The 24431-nt window shown below is 37.9% G+C and overlaps 3 protein-coding genes across 3 annotated transcripts in view; 1 reads left to right on the forward strand and 2 right to left on the reverse strand.

The window, feature by feature from the left end:
• LOC141331880 (uncharacterized) overlaps window positions 1-24431 on the forward strand; it is a 347739-nt gene that overhangs the window by 125800 nt on the left and 197508 nt on the right. Inside the window, exon 7 of the mRNA XM_073836956.1 lies at window positions 14841-14859. Coding sequence (XP_073693057.1) covers window positions 14841-14859 — 19 coding nt within the window. The remainder of the gene's footprint in view (window positions 1-14840; window positions 14860-24431) is intronic.
• LOC141327129 (uncharacterized) lies at window positions 2694-6580 on the reverse strand. Its single transcript, XM_073835326.1, has 2 exons — window positions 6565-6580; window positions 2694-6401 (listed from the first exon to the last, which is right to left on the reverse strand). Exon 2 carries the CDS (start codon window positions 6394-6396, stop codon window positions 4522-4524), a length of 1875 nt encoding a protein of 624 aa, XP_073691427.1. The 5' UTR covers window positions 6397-6401; window positions 6565-6580; the 3' UTR covers window positions 2694-4521.
• Window positions 10225-11597, reverse strand: LOC141327656 (nuclear factor 7, ovary-like). Its single transcript, XM_073835362.1, has one exon. It carries the CDS (start codon window positions 11344-11346, stop codon window positions 10798-10800), a length of 549 nt encoding a protein of 182 aa, XP_073691463.1. The 5' UTR covers window positions 11347-11597; the 3' UTR covers window positions 10225-10797.

The raw sequence follows: 24431 nt of genomic DNA on the forward strand, positions 1-24431 counted from the left end.
GACTTTATGATTGATTCATTCCTCAGTAAAAGAGTATAATATGTATATAGTCTAGTCTATTAATTAGACGAAACAAAATCAAATGTTCAATTCAACCTTTAAACTACATTCCAGTAAAAATCAGTCATGTGTTTGATGTTGCGTTCTCTTTTAATCTAATATCAGGTGGTTATGTGTTTAATTCCGTGTGAATATTCCCAAACATTATGACAATGCATTCTATGTGTGAGATATGTGATTGTTGTCATTATATCAATATCTAAAATACACGTTTGTATTCAAGTAAAAAATGGATGACAAATACGCCTTTCTTATGGAATTAAATAGCAAGCACTTTGAGTGTCTTGTGTATCCTATTTACTTTCATTTAAAAGCAACAGAACTGAAATCACGTTTATCAGCAACACATATCCACCTTTGAACTCGTATGGAATATGTGCCGCTTCCAGAGCTCTGTTCCGCTTTCCTACAGCATATTTCAAGAACAATGTAAGCATTATTTTACAACGAATCAATCAATAAAATGGTATAAAAGAGAAAAAAATATATTTCACGAAAATAATATAAAGATTATAAAACAAATGGAATGAGGGATAATCTCCAAAGTTCACGGAAAGAAAACCAAATATTAAGCGGCATCCTTCATGTTTTCTTTATTCTGCAAATACTTTACAGTTTTGAATTATTTTCAGCTTCTGTCTGTATAACCATAAATGACTGAGTTTTTTATTTTATTTTATTTTTATTTTTTTAAGTTAATTTAGAAAAACGTTTGGAGCATTTTTGATCATTAAATATAAGTTGTTGTTTTTTTTTTTTGTTTTTTTTATGTATGTATATATATATATATATATATATATTTTTTTTTTTATGTATATATATATTTTTAATGAACAGCGCCCAGCGGAAGACTGATCATAGTCTTATTGATGAGTCTGCCTTCTCAAATCATCACGACCTGCCTAAAATAAAATGTATAGATATAAAACAGTTCAAGTTTAGAACAATGTTAGTTTAAACGTTAAAGATAAATATGCGCTATAAAGTAAACAAAAAATATGCGTTTTCTGCAGTCTTGTTCTTGAACAGGCGTGCTTAACAAAAATAAATCAAATGCATGCCTCACAGACATGATACGCATATCTATAGGAAGCTTTAAATTATTACTTAACGAAATAAAACAAATCGAAATCTAAAACTCGTTAATTGTATATCGACCAATATTTTTTTATTTATTTTTTTGTCAAGCAGAAATGTAAAACATTTTATTTAATCACCAAACGGAAAATGTTTACTTCAAGAATGCTCAAAAAAGCGGCAAAGGTTAGCTCAAACAGATCACACGGAAAGAGAAAGTGCGATCTATATCGTTAATTGCAGCCATTTCAGAAACTATTTATTTTCTGTTTTACATTTATGTTTAAATATTATTTGTTTGTGTTTTATTTCCGTTTAATATGTTAATTACGAAAGAAGTTTGTGTAAATGTCATAAAGGACGTGGTATGAATTAGACGAAAATAGGCTGGGAAAATGGGAGAGGGTCAGACTGTCACGGTAACAACAAAGGAAGTCAAAATACATGAAAACAATATTGATCATGACACAGACACAATTTTTGACCACTTCGTACGTTTTTTTTTTTTTTTTTTGTGGAAAATCCCTTCTTAAACGAATTTCGTTTTGTATATTTTTGTCTTATTTTTTTTCATAGATATTTTTGTTAATCAGTTATTAAAATCAAATAAGAACAGGAAAATGGCATTGTAAAAATAAAGTGCGTAACAAGATGCAAACCTACCATGCTGCTACGACCCGAAGAAAAGGCTAAAACATAAATTATAGTTCTATATGAAGCATACAGACATTATTAGAACTACAGAAATACAAATATTTTGCTTAAATGCACAATACTCAATCTTCCAGCCCAGGGTCAAGTCTGTATGAACATTACCAACGTTTCTTAACAACGACAGATATGTAACGTTATTAAACTATAGGCCTAGTGATCATCTTGTGATGGCTTTTATCGCTAGAAATCATGATCACATGCAATTGCAAAGTACAATGCTCTGCAGTTTTTAATTAAATTTGTTATGCCTTTATTCTCAAAATAGTTTAATAAGATCTCATATTGCTACAACTTTGTACACATCAATACGGCAAAGACTCTATAACGAAACGACTTTTTAAAATTATTTTCATCATTATTTTTTATGTTTTTGATAACAGCAGATGCTCAATAACAACAATGCCCCCAAAAAACGTATTTATTCAAGTGATCAGAAATGTACATTATATTTTCATTTGACACTTTAGCCAATGCTTAGAAATTTTTAAACAACTTTAGACATTGTTACATTCCAGTATGTCCACCCTGACGCTCAGCCGGAAGAACTTCAGTTTAACTGTAAACAGTCCCTTTTCCTTCAATTATTTTTAAGAAAAAAAAGGTCAGCGTATCTAATATTGTATATATGGTAAGAAAAAGATGAGCTACCTCTCAAACATGCATTTCTTGATTTGATGTTGCTTTAAAACGTTGAAATTATGTATTTTATTCTGATAATGAAAGTTGTCAAGTTATTTAACTGCCCGCGGCTCTGGCATGATCACTTGATTTTTTTCCCCCTTATTGAAGTGGATACAGCTTAGATGGTGATGAGCCAGAATGAGAACACGATGATCAAAAAATAAAGTAATAACGTATTTTAATTTTCACAAGTAGGGAAGTACAACCAAAATAACTTTAAGACGACACAAAGAAACTAAGGATCAAACAACTTATATAGAGTGACTAATTACCAGACCAGGTGAAGACGATAGTCACATCAACACAGATGGGCTATGGGAGAAACCAAAGTTAACAGAATGAGAGGGGGTGACAATGGGAGAAACCAAATCAGAAACAGTGCAAAGACAAGGCAGACAAGGATACATGTAACACATTGTTAATGACGTCACCGAGTAATAACTTCTGCTGTTTAACTGCTTAGAGATCACAAAAATGCAGCTATATTGGACATGACAACTGATGAATATTTTTTATTTTTTATTTTTTCACTATCATTTCGCTTTATTTGATGTTTGCTTCATCGAGAACATAGTTGGCTAATGGTGCTTTTGGGAAATGCACCCCTGTCATTTTGTGTATTCCGGTAGTCAGCTGACCTCTTTACTTGGGCACATAATGTTGGTAAATCTAGACCTGACCAACTGCAACAACCCCTGATCATAGCACTGCCCCCAGAGGCTTGTACAGTAGGCACTTGGCATGATGTGTGCATCACTTCATCCGCCTCTCTTCTTACCATAATGCACCCATCATTCTGGAACTGGACTCATCAGATTACAAGACCTTCTTTCAATGCTTCTGAGTCCAATCTTTCTGCCCCCTAGCAAATTGAAGCCTTTTTTCCAGATTAGTCTCACTGATTAGTGGTTTTCTTAAGGCTACACAGTGGTTTAGTCCCAATCCCTTGAGTTTCTCGAGTTTGTACCTGTGGATAGCCGTAAGTTCTGTTGTTGTTTTTTACAATTGGATTTCACCAAATGTTTAAGCAATTGCCCATCACGATCATTCAAGATTTTTTTCCAACCGCATTTCTTCCTCGAAGATGATGGTTCACCTATAGTCTCACATAGCCAGATCTTCAGACTGACGGCTGAATGTCTGAGAAATTTGTCTACTTTGAATGGCCAAGACCCGCCCAAGAGGCCATTTGACCATTACATTTCGTTTCGTGGCACGTCATGTTTAGAGGCATGGAAAGGTTGCCACAATAACAGTCCGGTGTATAAAAGTCTTGGACATATTTTAAAGACTCTATGCTGCGAAATTTAAATATTTCATACACTTTTAAAAATCACAGTTGTAAACACGACAGCTTTCTTCTTCAATGAGGGAGTTTGGCGTCAAGGCATTTTTGTTTTCTGGTGGAACGTTAAAGAATGCAACACACACATCTGCCAGAAATCCTGTAATTCAATGAACCCCATGACGACTTTGAAACTCCTGAAGTGTTTCCAGATAAGTGTGCCACATCAGTTTTAGCCAATGTTTGGTGAGCGTGACGCTTGAGGCTGAGACTAATTTCCCACTATTTTTCCAGTTCCTAACCCAGTTTCATCTCCTTAGATGTTCACATCTTTTCTATGACCATAGGATGTGTCTTCTGATACAGTCAATTAAGAAATGAGAAGCTTCTCTCTGCATCAGTTAGGGTTGAATAACTTGCTGGCAGCTAATACATAATCATCCATGCAGTAATTATTCAATCAGAGGCTCTAACCTATTTCCTTAATTAAGTTATTTGGGGAGGAACTCCATCTTTGAGTTGATCAGAATCTCACAGTTGAATCTGGTGGTTTTGAAAATGAGGATTAAATTTATTCACTGTGAAAACTTTTCATTTTTTTGTCAGTTCACATGTAATGGATGTCCAGATGATATTTTAGTGCTTGATTAATTATTGTGTCACATTGAGGACACAGCATCAGACCTGAAAGATCTTAAGATGATCTACTTATTGTGAATGTTTTTTGTGTGAGTGCGTAGGGAAGATGATTGATTGAAACGCTTCCCACATTCAGTGCAGTGATACGGTTTTTCTCCAGTGTGAATCCGCTCATGTGTTTTCATTCCTCCTGAATCACTGAATCTCTTGTCACAATGTGAACACTTGTAGGGTTTCTCTCCAGTGTGAATCCTTTCATGTTTTTTCAGGCTTCCTAAATCACAAAATCTCTTGTCACAGTGTGAACACTTGTAAGGTTTTTCTCCAGTGTGAATTCTCTGGTGTATTTTCATTCCTTCTGACTGACTGAATCTTTTGTCACAGTGTGAACACTTGTACGGTTTCTCTCCGGTGTGGATCCTCTCATGTGTTTTCATTCCTCCTGAATCACTGAATCTCTTGTCGCAGTGTGAACACTTATAAGGTTTCTCTCCAGTGTGAATCCTTTGGTGCAGTTTTAAATTGCCCGCTGTAGTAAAAGTCTTCTCACACTCAAAGCACATGTAGTCTTTCACACCAGTGTGTGTTTTCTGATGTCCTTTCAAATGATCTAGACGTGAAAAACTCTTTCCACACAAATGACATGAATGTGGCTTCTCCTTTTTATGAACATTTAGGTGTGTCTTCAGGTTTGAAGCCCATAAAAAGGTTTTCCCGCATTGATCACATGTGTGGATTTTCTCTCTAGTGTGGATGTTCATGTGATCCTTCAGTTTTGCGGACTCTGTGAAACTCTTCCCGCACTGATCACAAGTGAACGGTTTCTCTCCAGTATGAACTTTCATATGTGATGTAAGGTGTCCTTTTTGTGTGAAACTCTTCCCGCATAGATCACATGTGTAGGGTTTTTCTCCAGTGTGAATCCTCTGGTGCTGTTTTAAAGATATTGCTCTAGTAAAAGTCTTTTTACACTCAAAGCACATGTACTCTTTCACACCAGTATGTGTTTTCTGATGTTTTTTCAAATATTGTAGTAATGAAAAACCCTTTCCACACAAATGACATGAATGTGGCTTCTCCTTTGTATGGACTTTCAGGTGTACCCTCAGGTTTGTAGCCCATACAAATGTTTTCCCGCATTGATCGCATGTGTGCAGTTTCTCTCTAGTGTGGATGTTCATGTGATCCTCAAGGTGTGATGATCGTGTGAAACTCTTCCTGCACTGATCACAAGTGAAAGGTTTCTCTCCAGTGTGGATGCTCATGTGTCTCTTAAGGTTTGCTGATAGTAAGAAACTTTTTCCACACTGATCACAAGTGAAAGGTTTCTCTCCAGTGTGGATCCTCTCATGTGTTTTCATTCCTCCTGAATCACTGAATCTCTTGTCGCAGTGTGAACATTTGTAAGGTTTTTCTCCAGTGTGGATCCTCTGGTGAAGTTTTAAAAGGCCCGCTGAAGTAAAAGTCTTTTCACACTCAAAGCACATGTAATCTCTCACACCAGTATGTATTTTCTGATGTACTTTCAAATATTCTAGACGTGAAAAACTCTTTCCACACAAATGACATGAATATGGTTTCTCCTTTGTATGAACTCTCAGGTGTTGTGTCAGGTTTGAAGCCCACATATATGTTTTGCCGCATTGTTCACATTTGTAAAGTTTCTCTCTAGTGTGAATGTTCATGTGTCTCTTAAGTTTTGCGGACCGTGTGAAACTCTTCCCGCACTGATCACAAGTGAACGGTTTCTCTCCAGTGTGAACTCTCATGTGACGCTCAAGACTTTGGTTGTATGTGAAAGTCTTTCCACACTGAGCGCAGGCGAAAGATTTCTTGACTCTTCTTTTCTTTGAATCATTCAGTTTGGGTTTTTCTCCACTTTTGACATGATTTTTCTCTTCAACTTTATTCAGTTTTTCTTTCTCCTCATTATCATCCATCAACTCTGAAACACAAGTAAAAAGTGTACAGTATTATCTGATGCTTTAGCAAAATCATTTAAGAGCTCTAAAGATTTTTTTTTTTCTGTTACAACCCAAAATATAATCCTGCCTGAAGCTTTAAAACTGTCAGCATTATAAATAAAAGAATGAAGAATAAACACCAACCTGTTTGTTCTTCAGTATCTTCAGTGTGTTCTGAATCTCTCATCTTCTCTCTGTCCTCTTTAATAAACTCAGTCTTTGCAGATTTCAGCTCTTTCTGTTGATTTAATGTTAGTTTTCACTTGTAAACTGATGGAAAATTCAAGGATTTATTGCTGAATGTGTAATTGTTGTGGGAGGAGTTTCACTGAAACCAATTTCTGTGTGGAAAAAAAACAGATTTACACTTTAATTGTTGTCTCATTGTGAATAATTATATATATTACATTGCTATATAGGTCTGAAAACCCTCTATCGCACGGTGTTGCCATATGGCAACATGCTCTTCATGTTCATTTCCCTGCCACTGTCTCTTTAAGACAAACTTTTTATTTTTTTTTGTTGGAAAGAGAAGACCTTAGGTTAAGCCAATGTCGTGTTTTGGTTAAGTCACATGACGTGCAGTGTTTTTTCTGTAGCGCGATTTCTGACAGACTGACGTCTGTTGGGAGTAGTTGCTGAATGCAAACGAAAACGTCAATAAAAACCAGGATTAACTCATGTCGCATCCACAAAAAATCAGAGCTAACCTCCAGGAAGTTCAATCAGGAAGTAAATCAATCAAAGCAAAACAGCGGCTTCTCTCTCTCTCCAGACAAACCGGTGTTTTAGTGTTTTTCATCTTGAAAGTCAGTGTTTTTGTAAGTCTTTGTCGCGTTTATCTGTCTTCAAGCGCGTATATAGCCAAACATTCTTGCTCAACATCGGCAGAAACAAAGTTTTCAAGTTAAACTCTGTGGACGCTGAAGAGCTGAATGTTCTGGGTCTGCTCCGGAGGCCTACTCTATCACCGACCCCCACTCCTGCACCTAACCACAATGGAGGCGACTCAAGCGGCGTGAGAGAAAGCAGAAGAGGGGTAAGCGTGGAGGTATCCGAGCTAGGCTAGCCCACACAAACCCACTATCCCCTGGAAAACATACGCTCATTGGATAACAAACTGGACTACATCCGACTATTACGTTCATCTCAGAGGAATGTAAAGCACTGTTGTGTTTTTGTGTTCACGGAAACATGGCTCAGCGACAGTGTTCCGGACCGCGCCATTCAGCTCGACCAGCTGACATGCTATCATGCCGACAGAGTTGTCGTTGACCCGCGGTGGCGGATTTTGTGTTTACATCAATGATGCTTGGTGCCGCGATGCTGTTGCGGTCTGCAAATACTTCTCACCAGTGTTGGAGTTTATGGTTATTAAGTGCCGGCCGTTCTATCTACCGAGGAAATATACAGCTATACTGCTGTGTGCTGTGTGCATCCCTCCCTCCTCCAATGGCAACATCAGGAGTGACGCACTGAATGAACTGTACCACCACATCAGTGAGCAGCAGACAAACCACCCTGATGCTTTTCTCATCGTGGCTGGGGATTTCAATCATGCAGACTTAAAGAGCGTGTTTCCAAAAATACAGCAACACATTGACTTTCCAACACGGGGAAATAACACACTGGACCTTGTTTACACCACCCAGAGAGGAGCTTATAAAGCTTTCCCCCTCCCCCACCTCGGCGCCTCTGATCACATCTCTGTTATGCTAATGCCCTCTTACAGACCGCGTGTTAAAGTCACCAAACCGGTTTGTAAGCAGATACAAGTGTGGCCAGAGGGGTCTTCAGAGGCTTTACAGGACTGCTTTAATACCACAGACTGGAATATGTTCAAACAGGCTGCCACTTACAACAACACCACTGACCTCCAGGAGTACACAGAGACTGTTACAGCCTACATTAACAAATGCACTGAGGACGTAACAGTCACCAAAACCATCACTGTCCGTGCCAACCAAAAGCCATGGATGACAGGGGAGGTCTACAGGCTGCTGAAAGCTCGGAACGCTGCCTTCAGAGCTGGAGACGAAGCGAGCCTGAAGACAGCTAGGGCCAACCTGTCCCGTGGCATCAGAGAGGCTAAGAGACAGTACTCCAGAGGTATATCTCGTCGCTTCAACGACAGCAGAGACACACGGAGCCTGTGGCGGGGCATATAGACCATCACAGATTACAAGCCCCCTCCACAGACCTGTGACAGCACCATCTCCTTGCTGAATGAGCTGAACACCTTCTTCGCTCGCTTTGAAGTGCAAAACAGCACCACTGCACAAAAGACCCCACCCCCTCCAGGTGACCAGGTGATGACTCTGTCCCCGGACAGTGTGAGGAGATCCCTCAGCAGGATCAACGCTCGCAAAGCTCCGGGCCCTGACAACATTCCTGGTCGTGTACTGAGAGACTGTGCAGTGGAACTCACACACACACACACACACACACACACACACACACACACACACACACACACACCTGAACTGCACCAGTCACTTTGTGCAGCATTGGTCTGCCAACTACCTCACCTACTCATAGACAGTTACAAGACTGCTCTGTCACTTTTACACAAGCTCTGTTGCACTATACTATATTGTTTACTTAGTTTGCACTCTCTACCATGTGCCCTTACTTGTATATTGTGTTTTTCATTTTATATATTATGTTTATTTGTATTTATTTATATTTTTTAAATTCTACCTTTGTATTTAATGTTACTGTTTGTATTTAATGTTACTGATTGTATTTCATGTTACTTGTATGCACCATGGGTCTGAGAGTAACGCAATTTCAATTCTCTGTATGTCCTCTACATGTGGCAGAATTGACAATAAAGTTGACTTTGACTTTGACTTTGACTTTGAGAAGTAAAGAAAATCTGACTAAACTTGAACTGCAGCTGGACTCCTGGTGACTTTATGATTCTGGCAACAGTGTGTTTAATGCAAACATGTTCATTTATTGATATTATACAGTGCCTTGAAAAAGTATTCACACCCCTTTAATTGGTACGTTTGTAACAACTTTGCAACTTTATTAGAAATAAAAAACTGAAAAGATCAGTTGCGTAAGTATTCATACCCTTTTCTGGGACACTGGAAATGTATCTCAGGAGCATTCATATTGTTTCTAGATGTTCCTACACTGTATTTGATAGAAAGATGAATTAAACCTGTCGCTCATATCTGTTTAGTTGTTGGGCTTGTTATAACGTCGTTGGTCAAACTCACATTCATACTCTACGAGATTGAGCTCTGGAAAATGTCCATTCAATTTAATTATTTCTCTGTTATTGCCACATCGCACCATGTTGAATTCAGTCCTTAAAAGCCATTTTTTTATGTTTTGGAAAAAAAGAAATTGAATAAAGCTTCATTCTTTATTTTACAAAAGTGTGCTGCTTCACTGCTATTTTGAAGATACACAAATAAAAATAGACTTTTCTGAATGATGCTCTTTCATTTGATTGCTCTTTGCTTCTAAATGTTGGATGTTTTCAACTCTTAATCATGTTCAAACATTTAAAGCAGTGTTAACTTCAAGTCATTATTTATATAGCGCTTATATTTGACAATGCAGATTGTGTCAAAGCAGCTCTACACTCCAGTATTAAACGCTGTTAGTGTCAGACTTTCAGAGTCCTTCATCACTTCAATTAAGATGATTATCATTTCATTTCAAAATCTGACTTTAGCACCTCTTTTTGCTTTGAGATCAATCTGAGGATAATTACAGGTTGAAAATCATGACAAGAAATAACTGTGACAGGAAACACTGATAAAAAAAAGTCATTTATTCATTTACATTTACATCAATCTGTATTATATGAAAGTCTGAAGAAATAAATGTGGCTTAAATAATTTGTTGGAAGAACAACGAGAAAAAAATGACACTGTTAGTTTCTACAAGCGATTATTAATATTTGTTTTCATAGATTCATAGTCATCATTTGATCTGAGAATCAGATTCATAAACAGCTGAATCAGGTATTTCTAGACTAAATATTCATATTTGATTCAACATTGTGGATCAGCGAGAACCTTTTACATCCATTTACTTCAAGAAACAAATGATCATTGATCTCTAGAACTGAAATCAACAATTCTTCATTGACAACAAACACTGAGAATGTGTTGAATCAATAGTGGAATAACACTAGAGAAAATATGATCTGACTGTTTCTCATTGGTCAGATATGATGAAGATGATTTATTTGAGCCCTTCATCACGTGTTTGAATAATTGTTCATTTGTAAAGATGAATAAATGTAGTTGTTTTCTGGTCTGATGTTCAGATCAACAGTCTCTTACTGATGTGATCTGGATTAAATATTGAAACATGATGAAAGATGAAAGCAGGAAGATCCAGACCTACAGATTACTGACTATTGATCGATAAGATCCTCAGAGAGGAAGAAGGATCAATAGTCCAGAAGAATGGTAAGAGTGTGTGAGTGAAGGAGGTTGTGAATGTGTGTAGATGTGTGTTAGTTACAGGATCAGAGAATGACACCGTTCCTCTGTCATAGTCCAGATTCACTCTCACGCGATCAAGATGCTGTTTAACACCAAAACCAGATCCTGGAGACCGTCCTAATGGATCATACCACACACACCAGACACCAGTGTTGAAGAAAACACCTCCCTTCCTCTGGTTTGATGCTGTAGTTACTCCAATACTCCAGTATCTACTCTGTTTAACCTCCACATCCCAGCAGTGTGTTCCTGAGTTAAAACCCTCTGAACCCAGAACACAGAAACGATGGTCAAATCTCTCAGGATTATCAGGAACAGGTTGATATGCGCTGTGTCTCACACTGGTCAGATCATCAGACAGAAGGAGCCATGGATGAGCCGTGTTTGGATCCAGAATGACAGGAGCTGATGAGACACAATCAACAGATGCTGCTGTTATTCTGATGTTCATATAATGATCAAGACTGAACCCAACACAGATGATTATGAATTATGACACTCGTCCTGTTGATCAAACACATCAGACATTTTCCTCTCATCACTGTCAGTCATTCTCTGTCTGATTTATCAATACTGAAAGTTCAATCACAAACACTGACAGACACAAACTCAAAACACTTTCATTTACTCTCATTTAGATTCAATTACAGTCAGAAGATCATTTTAATAAACAGATCTTTACACAGTGATTTCATGTTTTCATGTAGAGATATGCAGTAAATAATGTTCATATCTTTATCGTTGTCCTCAGTGTTTCTCTTTTATGAATCACAAAGGTATTTACTGAATTCTGTCTAAAATAAATAAATAGTAGATATTATTCTACAATAATGCAATGAAATAATACTGTAATAATAATAATGATAATAGTAATAAGCTTGCTGATATTAACAAAAACTACAATTAAAAATATTTAGTTATTTATTTAATTATTCAGTAATTAAAATAAAGCTTACAATTAATTATAAATATTAGATGAAAATGTATTTAAATTTAAATGTTCAGAAATGTTGTTTTGGCAACTACTCTAAATAAAATAAATTAACATGAAGAATTCAAATGACAACCTAAAACTGAAATAAAATGATTTATAATTACACATGTTAAAAATAAACTTAAATAGATAGTAATTATTATTTCAAATTACAAAAACAGTTACAAAATTAAATAAATAAAAATATATTCAAATAAAACCTAATTAAAGTAGCATATAAACAGCAATAATCAAATGGTAAATAATGTTATTTGTGACTTTAGACTACATATGAGAGTGAATCAGACTGAATTGTGGGATTGATTGTTTGTAAAAGTGAGCTGCTGGTTTTGGTGCAGTAGATGATCTGGTTCATAATGCTGAAATCTGTCAATATGGCCTCATCATCATCATCATGATTTCCAGTGTGTGTGTATAAGAGCTCAGGGCCGTATTCACAAAACATCTTAGAGCTAAAAGGAGCTCATAACTGGCTGATTTAGGAGAAAATCTTAAAAATAATGGCCGTGTCAGTCCTAAATTTATATAGGACTCCTACATTTTTGCTCTAAGAGTATTTCACAAAGCATTTAAGCTCCTAAATCTGTGACACATCAGTAGTGAAGAGGACTCCTAAATCACTGAGACCAAATCCCAAACTATCCTAAATTGGCTATTGCCGATAATCTGCCTCAGAATGTAAAAGTTTTATAAACACACTGCATTTATTTGCACACATAGGCATGCATATTTTTATATTCTTTTGGGAGTTATCTCCAAATTTGTCCTTTTGAAAGGTCATTGTCCCAATTTTTTTTTTTTGGGTAAAACAACAAATACTACCTCACGTTTCACGTCAATCACGTTTACATACTGCCTCCAGGACGCCATAAAAACAATCGGATCGGGTTCGATTTTCTGCATTTTTTGCATCCATAGCAAGCATTCTGAGAGGTGTTTGGACAGTTTAGAGCCATCATGTAACGGTCCTTGTACACTTGAGTTCACAGAAACTAGTGGTCTTCTTTATAATCTGTGGCTCCAGTAATTCTGGCAAAACATCAAAGTTTACTGACGTTCTTAAAACTTTAAATTGCTGGGATAATCTCAGAGATCCTTTGAGGAGGTGCACACAAAAACTACTCTCTCCTTCCTCTCCTTATATTATAACTGGATGGACCCAATGTCCTTTCTTTTTTCTCTTTTTAAGAAGAAAATCATCCTCACTGCTTGAAGATTCAATTTTGTATTGTTTTTATTTGACTTTTTATTGACTTTTTTCTTTCTTTTTGTAACGAAAGAATTACTACGTGACTGGTGTGCAATAATTTAATGCGTGACAAATTTTTCGAAGGATGAATACAAAAAAATGCCTACAAAAAACAATTCTGACTCAGTGTGCAAGGGTCCTTGTATAAAGTTTGGTTGTCTTTTATGTTTGCATGCATTCAGAAATGATCATTCTACTATTAGTAAAAGGATATTCATATATCCACGAATTGTTTACGAGAAGCACACATTTAAGAGGCTGACAATTAGCTGAACATTTAGTTGTTTAATTAGTGACACGTAGCTTTATTTTTAAACACACATTTTTATTGTAAACCTTTATTTGAATTTGGCAAAATAGTATCATACTCTACAATATTTATATGAATAAATCTCTGACAGAGAAATCCCTATCAGCCAATCACAGTGTGCATAGCTAATGAGCATGCTGACATCATCCATATTAATGAGCTCAACCCCGCCCCTTACTCTCAATTTAAGACTTCTCTCTATTCCTGAGTAAAAGTTTGTCTCAGCAGCTTTGGGAATAGGTTTTAAGAGAAAACTCTTTTTTAGGAGAACTCTTCAGACTCACTGTTCTGGACGATGTCCTGCATCTTCTTCCAGACTCTGAACGGCAGGTTGCCCAAGTAACGTGGCACATCAATCAAAGCTCCAGAAGGCGTCTGTGGATCCGGCTGTGAGATCTGGACTCTGGAAGAACATTCAGGAGTCAGAACTGCAGTGGCTTTGGATCAGAAGCAGAGAGACCAGAGACACCAGCAGATCACTCACCTTTCCATTGAGACTGGAAACTCCTGCAGAACAAACACACCATTGATCATCAACAACTCAATCAATCATCAATCAATCAATCAATCATCTGAAATCAGACCTTTAGAAAGCAGACATCACTGGCTTTCATCATCTCCTCCATGTCTTTGATTGTGTGTGAAAGAGCTGAGATGTGTCTGTTCATCTCCTCCAGCTTCTCCTTCATCATCTGCTTCTTCTGCTCCTCTTCCTCCCTCAGTGCAGTGATTGTAGCTTCTTCTTCATCTCTGAGAAACTGATGAAGCTTCTCAAACTGCTGTTTAATCTGACGCTCTGTGTGCTCAGCTTGAGACTGAAATCAAACCACATTCACTTCAATCGTCTCCATCGACACACATCGACACGATCACATCATTCACATCTGAGATCAACTAATCCATTATATTAAATATATCAGATCACAACTGTATATAGTGATCCTACAGCTGGAATCCAAATCACTCTCCATTCTGTTTCCTCACCTTCATGTGTTCAGCTGTTTCCTCAAACTCTCCTTTCATGTTTTCCTTGTGTTTCAGTTTCTCCTGTAATGATTTCAGTGCTGTATTGAGCTCCTCCTAGAATTAAACAAAAATACATAAAACACCAGATTACAGTGAAAGATTAGACGATACAGTGATATGATCATACAATGCAGTGCAAAAGTATTTGCCCCACTCTAATTTCTCCAGTTTTTTTGTGAAAATCTCATATTTTTAACTAGCAAAAATAGTTGCTGGGTCTGTGTGAAAATCTACTTTCCCCTGTAGTTATTAATTCCCCAAATCTATGAAACTTTATTGATAATGGAGTTCAGCTGGACTAAACACAACCAGCTCTGATCAATCAAATCAACACTTAAACAGGTCCTATTATGCTCCTTTACAAAGTCTTTATTTTGTTTTGGGGGTGCACTAGAACATGCTCTCATGCTTAGTGGTTCGAAAAACGCAATATTTTTCACATAATTCACATTATTACAATAGCTTTCTCCCCAGGCTTTCACAAGCGGCTCAATTAGTTCCGGGTTCCACCTTCCGAAAAACCAAATGTGTTGTGATTGGTCAGCAGTCCCACTGCGTTGTGATTGGCTAACAGCGTAAACCGTGTTCCGCCCTGCTGCGCCTCTTCCCAAAGCAGCAAACTAGATTAAAGTGATTCTTACATTTTAAATATGGATTTTTTTTTTTTTTTTTTTTTACAAAAACACATAGGATTGCTAAAGGAGGCTTTTACCGACCACCGACTTTTTTTATTTATTATGGATCGACTTATTTTGGACTGATGGAACAATTGCTCCTGTCATTCAGTCTATGCTGTTCTGTATGCCAGAATTGATTTAATACAACTCCGATTGCATTCGTCTGAAAGAAGGAAGTATACACCTAGAATGCATGAAGGGTGAGTACATAAAACGCTATTGTTGATCGCGGATACGTGATATTATCATTATTGTGCTAATGTATTTTATTATTTGTATGCCCAAAACCATAAGGCTAGTGAAGCTATCTACACTGTATGATGAATAAATCTCTTGCCACACACTGCATGTCTACGGCGAGGCACTGATGCGTCCACGGATGATCCCAGTCAATGTTCGTGTTTACATCAGCAAAGGATCTGCGTGTGTTTGGACCCTCTGTAACAAACACGTGAACGGCGCGGCTTCAACACGGCTACCGGAGCAGTTCACGGACCTTTAGTTAAAGCTGTGTTTATACGAGCCGACCTACGGCTCACTGTAGCATCCCAACAGCGGCTGTCAATAATACATGGCTAAAGCTAGGCGAATCCCCCACCCGCCAATGACTGAATTTCAGTACGTTGTGACATAATAGCCTCCGGAAAACAAACCCTGTAGTCCAAATGAATTGTTTCGTTGTAGTTCTTGAAAAGGTATTTTTTAAAACTAAATATTTCCCTTTGGAGTGGACTTTGAGATTTGTAACTTTGTAGATGTTTTTATGCCCAAACATACACACCACACACTGGCTAAAGTTCAAAAAGTGAAAAAGCATAATAGGACCCCTTTAAACAGGACTTTAAAACAACAGGAAGTTAAAAACTCATTTCTCTTACCTTATAGGATGGGACAACTTCATCGATGGGTCTGATTGTGTGATTGATGTGTTTTTTTGATTTCATACACACTACACACACCGGCTGTTTGTCCTCCAGACAGAAGAGTTTGAGTTTCTCACTGTGTAAACTGCAGATCTCCTCAGATCCTGATGAACGTCTCTCATTTCTCTCCTTCAGGAACGACTCACACAAGTTTTTTAACACAAGATTAGTTGGAGGCTTTTCTCTTGAGGATCTTCTCCTGCAGACGGGACACTCCTGAGTTTTCTTGGTTCTCCAGAACTGTTGAAGACACTCTTTACAGACACTGTGACTACATGATAAAAGAACAGGATTCTTGAAGATTTCCTGACACACAGGACAAGAAATATCATCTTCAGATAGTGAAGCCATTTTGACTCTTTGAGCTCCAGCGATCTAAACTTTCCTTTCACTTTCTGAACGACAGACTGAAAAACAAATCTGCACGAGAATCACAGAGATCTACTGTCTATTCAGAAACAAACTGAACAAAAGTCCTTCTGTAAAGTGTTTCTCCTGGTTCTTCACTGATGGCTGGTTGTTTATTGGTTTTGTCAGTAGAGAAGAGAGTCAGTGTGACAGAAAGGAGAAAGAACACGTCAGTCTCTTCCTGGTAAGAGCTGTAAGAGGGAGGAGTTTATGATCAGGTGAGTGTGTTTCAACAAGTCAGACACGAACATCTGTGACCTGCAGCATGAAGCAAGATGAACAATCTCAGAGTTGCAGAGTAGGTTTAGAGTTGACAAAACCAAACAAATCCAACCTGGTTTAGCAGGCTCACAAAGCTCAATATAATAATAATAATAATAATAATAATAATAATAATAATAATAATAATAATAATAATAATAATAATAATAATTCCTTACATTTATATAGTGCTTTTCTGGGTACTCAAAGCGCTTTACATAGAAGGGGGGAATCTCCTCATTCACCTGGATAATGCGACGGCAGCCATATTGCGCCAGAACGCCCACCACACGCCAGTTTACTGGTGAAGAGGAGAAAGAGTGATGAAGCCAATCAGAATATGGGGACGATTAGGAGGCCATGATGGTCAGAGGCCAATGGGTGAATTTGGCCAGGATGCCTGGTTACACCTCTTCTCTTTTTTGAAGGATATCCTGGGGTTTTAATGGCCACAGAGAATCAGGACCTCGGTTTAACGTCTCATCCGAAAGACGGTGCTTTTTGTCAGTATACAGGGTCCTTTTAAAAAAATAGCATATTGTGATAAAGTTCATTATTTTCTGTAATGTACTGATAAACATTAGACTTTCATATATTTTAGATTCATTACACACAACTGAAGTAGTTCAAGCCTTTTATTGTTTTAATATTGATGATTTTGGCATACAGCTCATGAAAACCCCAAATTCCTATCTCAAAAAATTAGCATATCATGAAGAGGTTCTCTAAACGAGCTATTAACCTAATCATCTGAATCAACTAATTAACTCTAAACACCTGCAAAAGATTCCTGAGGCTTTTAAAAACTCCCAGCCTGGTTCATTACTCAAAACCGCAATCATGGGTAAGACTGCCGACCAGAAGGCCATCATTGACACCCTCAAGCAAGAGGGTAAGACACAGAAAGAAATTTCTGAACGAATAGGCTGTTCCCAGAGTGCTGTATCAAGGCACCTCAGTGGGAAGTCTGTGGGAAGGAAAAAGTGTGGCAGAAAACGCTGCACAATGAGAAGAGGTGACCGGACCCTGAGGAAGATTGTGGAGAAGGACTGATTCCAGACCTTGGGGGACCTGCGGAAGCAGTGGACTGAGTCTGGAGTAGAAACATCCAGAGCCACCGTGTACAGGCGCCAGGTCAAGCCACTTTTGAACCAGAAACAGCAGCAGAAGCGCCTGACCTGGGCTACAGAGAAGCAGCACTGGACTGTTGCTCAGTGGTCCAAAGTACTTTTTTCAGATGAAAACTAATTTTGCATGTCATTCAGAAATCAAGGTGCCAGAGTCTGGAGGAAGACTGGGGAGAGGGAAATGTCAAAATGCCTGAAGTCCAGTGTCAAGTACCCACAGTCAGTGATGGTCTGGGGTGCCATGTCAGCTGCTGGTGTTGGTCCACTGTGTTTTATCAAGGGCAGGGTCAATGCAGCTAGCTATCAGGAGATTTTGGAGCACTTCATGCTTCCATCTGCTGAAAAGCTTTATGGAGATGAAGATTTCATTTTTCAGCAGGACCTGGCACCTGCTCACAGTGCCAAAACCACTGGTAAATGGTTTACTGACCATGGTATTACTGTGCTCAACTCTCCTGACCTGAACCCCATAGAGAATCTGTGGGATATTGTGAAGAGAAAGTTGAGAGACACAAGACCCAACACTCTGGATGAGCTTAAGGCCGCTATCGAAGCATCCTGGGCCTCCATAACACCTCAGCAGTGCCACAGGCTGATTGTCTCCATGCCACGCCGCATTGAAGCAGTCATTTCTGCAAAAGGATTCCCGACCAAGTATTGAGTGCATAACTGAACATAATTATTTGAAGGTTGACTTTTTTTGTATTAAAAACACTTTTCTTTTCTAATTATTTTAGATTTTGGGTTTTCATGAGCTGTATGCCAAAATCATCAATATTAAAACAATAAAAGGCTTGAACTACTTCAGTTGTGTGTAATGAAGCTAAAATATATGAAAGTCTAATGTTTGTCAGTACATTACAGAAAATAATGAACTTTATCACAATATGCTAATTTTTTGAGAAGGACCTGTATATTTTTAAAAGCGGAGTGATTTACAAATGAGTAGAAGTACTTCAAAATCGATCCTAAACGTAACTGGAAGCCATTGTAAGGACCTGAGGACTGGTGTGATATGCTTTGATATTTTGGTTCTAGTCAGAATCCTGGCAGCAGCGTTCTGTATGAGCTGCAGCTGTCTAATGGTCTTCTTGGGAAGGCCAGTGAGGAGACCATTACAATAGTCCACCCTGCTGGTGATAAAGGCATGAACGAGTTTCTCCAAGTCTTGACGGGAAACAAAACATCTAATTCTTGCAATATTTTTGAGATGATAGTATGCTGATTTAGTTACTGCTTTGACATGGCTACTGAAACTGAGGTCTGACTCCAGAATCACACCAAGATTCTTGTTTTTTGACCCATTAGCGTCAAGGTACGCATTTACCTTATGAACTTCATCTTTGTTTCCAAATGCTATGACTTCCGTTTTCTCCTTGTTTAACTGAAGAAAGCTTTGGAACATCCAACTGTTAATTTCATCAATGCATTGGCAGAGAGAGTCAATGGGGCTGTAGTCATTTGGCCATAAGGCTAGGTAAATCTGGGTATCATCTGCATAGCTGTGATATGCAATTTGGTTCATTCTCATTATTTGACTTAGTGGGAGCATATACAGGCTGAACAACAGCGGCGCAAGAATTTAGCCTTGCGGGACTCCGCATGTCATAGACTTATGTTCTCCTATACTCACATAATAGCCTCTCCCTTCAAAGTATGACCTAAACCATTTGAGAACCATCCCAGAAAGCCGACCCAGTTCTCTTTGCTATGATGTGGTCTGAAACCAGACTGGAAATGGTCCAGGTATCAATTGATGCTGCTATTTCTAGGTGAACAGCCCTTACAGTCAAACAGGTGAAGATAGTCATGGATCCAGTATTTGGAAACATTCAAGATGTTTTGCTAATCACTGCTACGCCCAGAGAAAAGGAATGTAGTAAGACATCTTTGAACAAGATATGTCTCTTCTGTGGAGAACATAACTTGGATTCTTGTAACAAGCTTGCGGGGAAGATTAGTTTCTTGAAGAAGAATTTGAATTGTTTTGGTTGTTCATGTATAGGACATATTAGCCGTGATTGTATACGGAGAGAAGCATATGAAAGATACGCTCAAAAAGTCTTCTTCTTCTAAAAACAACAAAATACATGCCAATATTTTCTGTTAAGTAAGTACACTGGATATGATTCAGTGGGCTATAAAACAGCTGTCAGGAAAAATGTTATTGGTTCAATAAACTTACCTGTTCATAAAAAATAGCCTTTAACCTACACATTTTTTTGTTTCATTTTGCAACTTTTAGGAGGGTGTTCTCATTTTCGCAACACAACATTTTATCACTTTGATATGAAAATCTTATTTTGCTGAATAATTTTGGCTTTCTCCTTTGGTAATGGTCATGAATCGATAATATTGTACCTTGCTGAACCTTAACATGTCTTCTAAGTAAAGAGTAATTGCTGAATGTGTTCAGTTTTAGAGGGCTGTGTACTCATCTATGCTGTACACTATAGATCACTGTAGATTGAGTTTGCCCCAGAGGCCTCTCCCATCTAGGAGTCTGCTCAAGTCCCTGAACCTGCTCCAGTGCCTCCTGAGGTGGCTGCATTCACTGCAGAACCTACCAAGGTGGTGGCACCCATTCATGAACTCACTGTCTGCCCTGTCACAGCCATGGAGGCCGTTCAGGAAGTCACTGCCTGTTCTGCCTCATTCAAGTGGGTATCTGTGTCTCTGTTCTCTCACGGATACCTGCTCTGCCATGGCTCCATGCTGACCTGGTGTACTTCTGCTCTTCGGTTTCACAGTCTGCCTCTGTTCAACAGCCCAAGTCCTCCAGTGCTTTACTGTCTGCCATTGTTTCATGACCCATGCCATGATTCATAGTCTTGCCTTATGTTTCACACTCCATGCCACGATCCAGGTCCTGTTCTTTTCACAGGCCTTGCCCTTCTCTGGTTTTGTTTGGCCGTCTAGAGCTGCCCTTAGAGGGGGGACATGTAACATGTGTTTTGGGTTTTGTTTGTTGTTCATGTCTTCATGCCTTCAATTTGAAGTTTAGCCATGGTGCTTGCACCTGGATCGTGAAACATAAGGTGTGTTCAACTTAACACAGTGCTGCGCAGATCGATCAAATTCTGACTTGAAGCAGTGGAACCTGGAACTAATTGAGCCGTTTGTGCCAGCCTGGGAAGAAAGCCATTGTAATAATGTAAATTATGTGAAAAAATAAGCATTTTTTCGAACAACCAAGCATGGGAGCATGTTCTAGTGCACATGATAAATGTTTTATGATAAATGTCTCATTCAATGTCCCTGCCTGGTGGAATGATCTTCCCACCCCTATCCGGAATGCAGACTCCTCAGCTTTCAAGCGACTGCTGAAAACCCATCTTTTTCGACACTATGTGACTCAATTAAAAAAAAAGAGAAAAAAAATCTCCTCTCTTCTTGATCCTCCCTTTCTAGCCTGTCTTTCCTCTCTTTCCTGATCTTCTCCTTCTAGCCTGCACTCTTCTAACAACGCCTGATATATGGTATTTTGGAGCACTTCCTATGTTGTTCTGCCTCCTTAGGATGAATTCCTTGTTGTATTCCCTATTGTAAGTCGCTTTGGATAAAAGCGTCGGCTCAATGAATAAATGTAAATGCAATGTAAATGTAAATGTACTTGGAGATGCGCGTCTGGCAAAACAATGGATTTCTCACCAATGGAAGCACACAGAAACGTTTGAAAGAAGAGATCCTAATCTAAAAGATAAAATGGAGTTTGCGCTAAATGAAGCAGTAGTAGTGGAGGAAGGTAATAGAATATATTATTCTTTACTCTTGAGGTAATATTCTGACATCGTGATTCAATTGAAGATTATTTGATCTGTGTTTGTCACACAATAAAATGATTTATGCGGTCAGATTCTTGAGAATATTGTAATATATGACTTGTCTGTTTTGTGAAAAATATAAGAAATACACATTCTTTGTAATAATTCTTCACAATCATTAGGCGGAAATTTGTGTGTGGTACGAAATCAATTCTAAGCATAATTTTACTATTTTATGTATCATAAAACTAAAAGTTATGGTATTCCTAGTAAAGAGGAGACTCTAAGCTTTCAAATGAGATCATATATGGGCTGATACTATATGAGGAAGGTCATGTAAATGAAGCATCAACATTTTTCCACAGAGTTGAAGAGGCTAGCCCCTGTGTAGCCATTGTTCCTGGTTGTGTATTGATAATGTTGTAACCTGCAGGGGAGGAGACTTTTGAGTGAAGGTAGATCTAAACTCAACAGCTGTTTTACTTTAAACCAAGTCACAGACGTTTCATTTTTAAAAAGTTGTTTAAGAAGTGTGCTTAATTACATTTTGCACTTGTTTGAAGAATTATTCTTGTTATATACCAGTCGCATTCACTAAAGATGCCAGAGGAATTTTCTGTACAGGTAAGAAACATTTCCACAGGACTCACAGACTAAGCTGTTACTTTTATGGCAATTGTTTTTTTGTTTTTTTTTGGTATAGGGAAATGTTTATGTTGACATAGTTATGGGCCGGCTGTAGTCATGGGCAGGGGTGAGCTGAGCCCACCCAAATGTCTGTCTTGCTGACCAAATCAGAATTTAGGTAAAGTTTGCATTAATCTTGCAATGATTCAAAGCCATCTGAGATGGACTGTATTTTAAAACATTCACGATGAGCTGGAGCTACCCTAACAATCATAACATATAACATCAGCATTTAAAAAAAAAACTTTTATACAGTTCAGTTGAAAGCTTGGCTGTTTTGATTTGGTGATTTTTCTGTTTTGTGTTTTCAGCGTATTAGGAATTAAAAAAAAAATGAAATCCTTTAAATAAATTCCTTCGTTACAATAGAGGTATGGTTTTATATTTATATTTTCCTCAAAACAATTGGTCACCCAATCTTTTAGACATGATTATGTCCTTGTTTGTTATAAATACAAATAGTTAAAAAGAATAGCCAGCGTAGAGTTACATGGAATGGTGTATGAAATTACTCTTCAATGCAGCAATGCTAAAATACGGATGCCGTTAATAATATCTCAGTCTAAACAATAATCACCCAGGATATCTGCCAGCCAACCCTTATATGGCTGTAAAGACTCAGGTGTCATGTAAATGTCTTGTGTTCTTTGGACGTTTTCTCTGAAACAAATTTGACTATGGGAAAATTATAAACCCAGTCAGATTAAATGCAAATTTTCAATGTACACAATGACCACAACTGTCAGTTGCTGCTGTCAGACTGTCAGAAAAACAAGATGAACAAGTTTAACAGTCGAATTCAGAACAATGCCTGAGTAGGGTAAATATCCTAGGGTAAAAAAAAGGGCCACAGCTCTGCACAGTTTTGCTTCAACCTTAATCAAACACACCTGATCCAACTAATCAAGGTCTCCAGGATTACTAGAAACTGTTGCGCAGGTGTGAGTTGGCGCTGGTAGGAGCTAAACTCTGCAGAGCTGTGGTCCTCCAGGAATTGAGTTTGAGACCACTGAGGTAATACAAACATAATGGTAAGGTCCTCTGAAAACATAGTTATGTATATGATATTCAATAGTATATGATCAATAGAATATGTCAGTAGAGATAAAGATAAATAATACACATTGCACATTTAAAAATTTTATGTATATAGTTATGCTTGGGCTGTTTTAAATATTTGGAGGAAAAAAAGTATATAGGGTAGAGTTGTTTGGGGCAGGGGTAAATGCAATCTGCGGTGTCGTCACAATCGTGTTTCGTTGTGGTAGAGTGGCTTGAAGTGTATGACGCAGACTTTTGCTTCCTCGGTCAAAATCGAGGTGTCGAGGGTATGTCCATATAAACTTCCCTCATGCACTTCAAGAAGTGGAATGCTCTTCAAAATGCCAGCATGGGTTCCCCCAAGGGGAAAGTGCTTAGGGAAGTTCACGAGTGCATTTCTAAACCTTGAGTGGAAAATAGAACTTTCAAAACATTTTGCCCTCTTCAAAAAATGTCTTTCTTTGGGTGCAAGATGAGTGAGAAAAAAATGATGGCTAACAACCTCGACCACAAGGTGTCACTACAGTAAGCATGAAATCTAATGCTGATGCTGCTTTCTAGATTTATTCTTAAATACATTTACAAGAAGTCATTGTTTTCAAGACAAAATCAGGTTACATTTACTAAATAATTTTAATTTTAGATTTTTTTTTTTTTTGCCATATCCACATGCATATTCATTTTTAAATGGTAGTTTTCTATGTAGCATGGGAGATGCAGAGCACATTAATAGAGTTGCTGTATACACTCTTATGCTCTTTCTGAGAATTTTTGTGAAGTTGCCTGAGGGCAAACCTATTGAATATGAAGCTGATTACTGTATGGAAAGGAAGGATGGCCGATGTAAAGCTAGTTCGAAATATATGCCGCAACCTCCATTTATTTTGTCATCTTTATTTCCTGCAAATACAAAGCAGCATGTATTCTTTTTCATACTGGATTTTAATATTCTTCCAATACTTGATATTGTGGCCATTTCCTTTCATCTGTTCAGAAGGCAAATGTTAATTTCATTACTCTAATTCATAATTGCAAGAGTTTGGATTAGAGAATGTTTAATTATATGATT

The sequence above is a fragment of the Garra rufa genome, chromosome 1 (genome assembly GCF_049309525.1).
Source record: "Garra rufa chromosome 1, GarRuf1.0, whole genome shotgun sequence".
In the NCBI taxonomy this organism is placed as follows: domain Eukaryota; kingdom Metazoa; phylum Chordata; class Actinopteri; order Cypriniformes; family Cyprinidae; genus Garra; species Garra rufa.

Bases quoted from the DNA above. Each gene is read 5' to 3' on its own strand.
- LOC141327129 (XM_073835326.1), bottom strand. From the start codon at position 6,396: ATGGATGATAATGAGGAGAAAGAAAAACTGAATAAAGTTGAAGAGAAA.
- LOC141327656 (XM_073835362.1), bottom strand. From the start codon at position 11,346: ATGAACATCAGAATAACAGCAGCATCTGTTGATTGTGTCTCATCAGCT.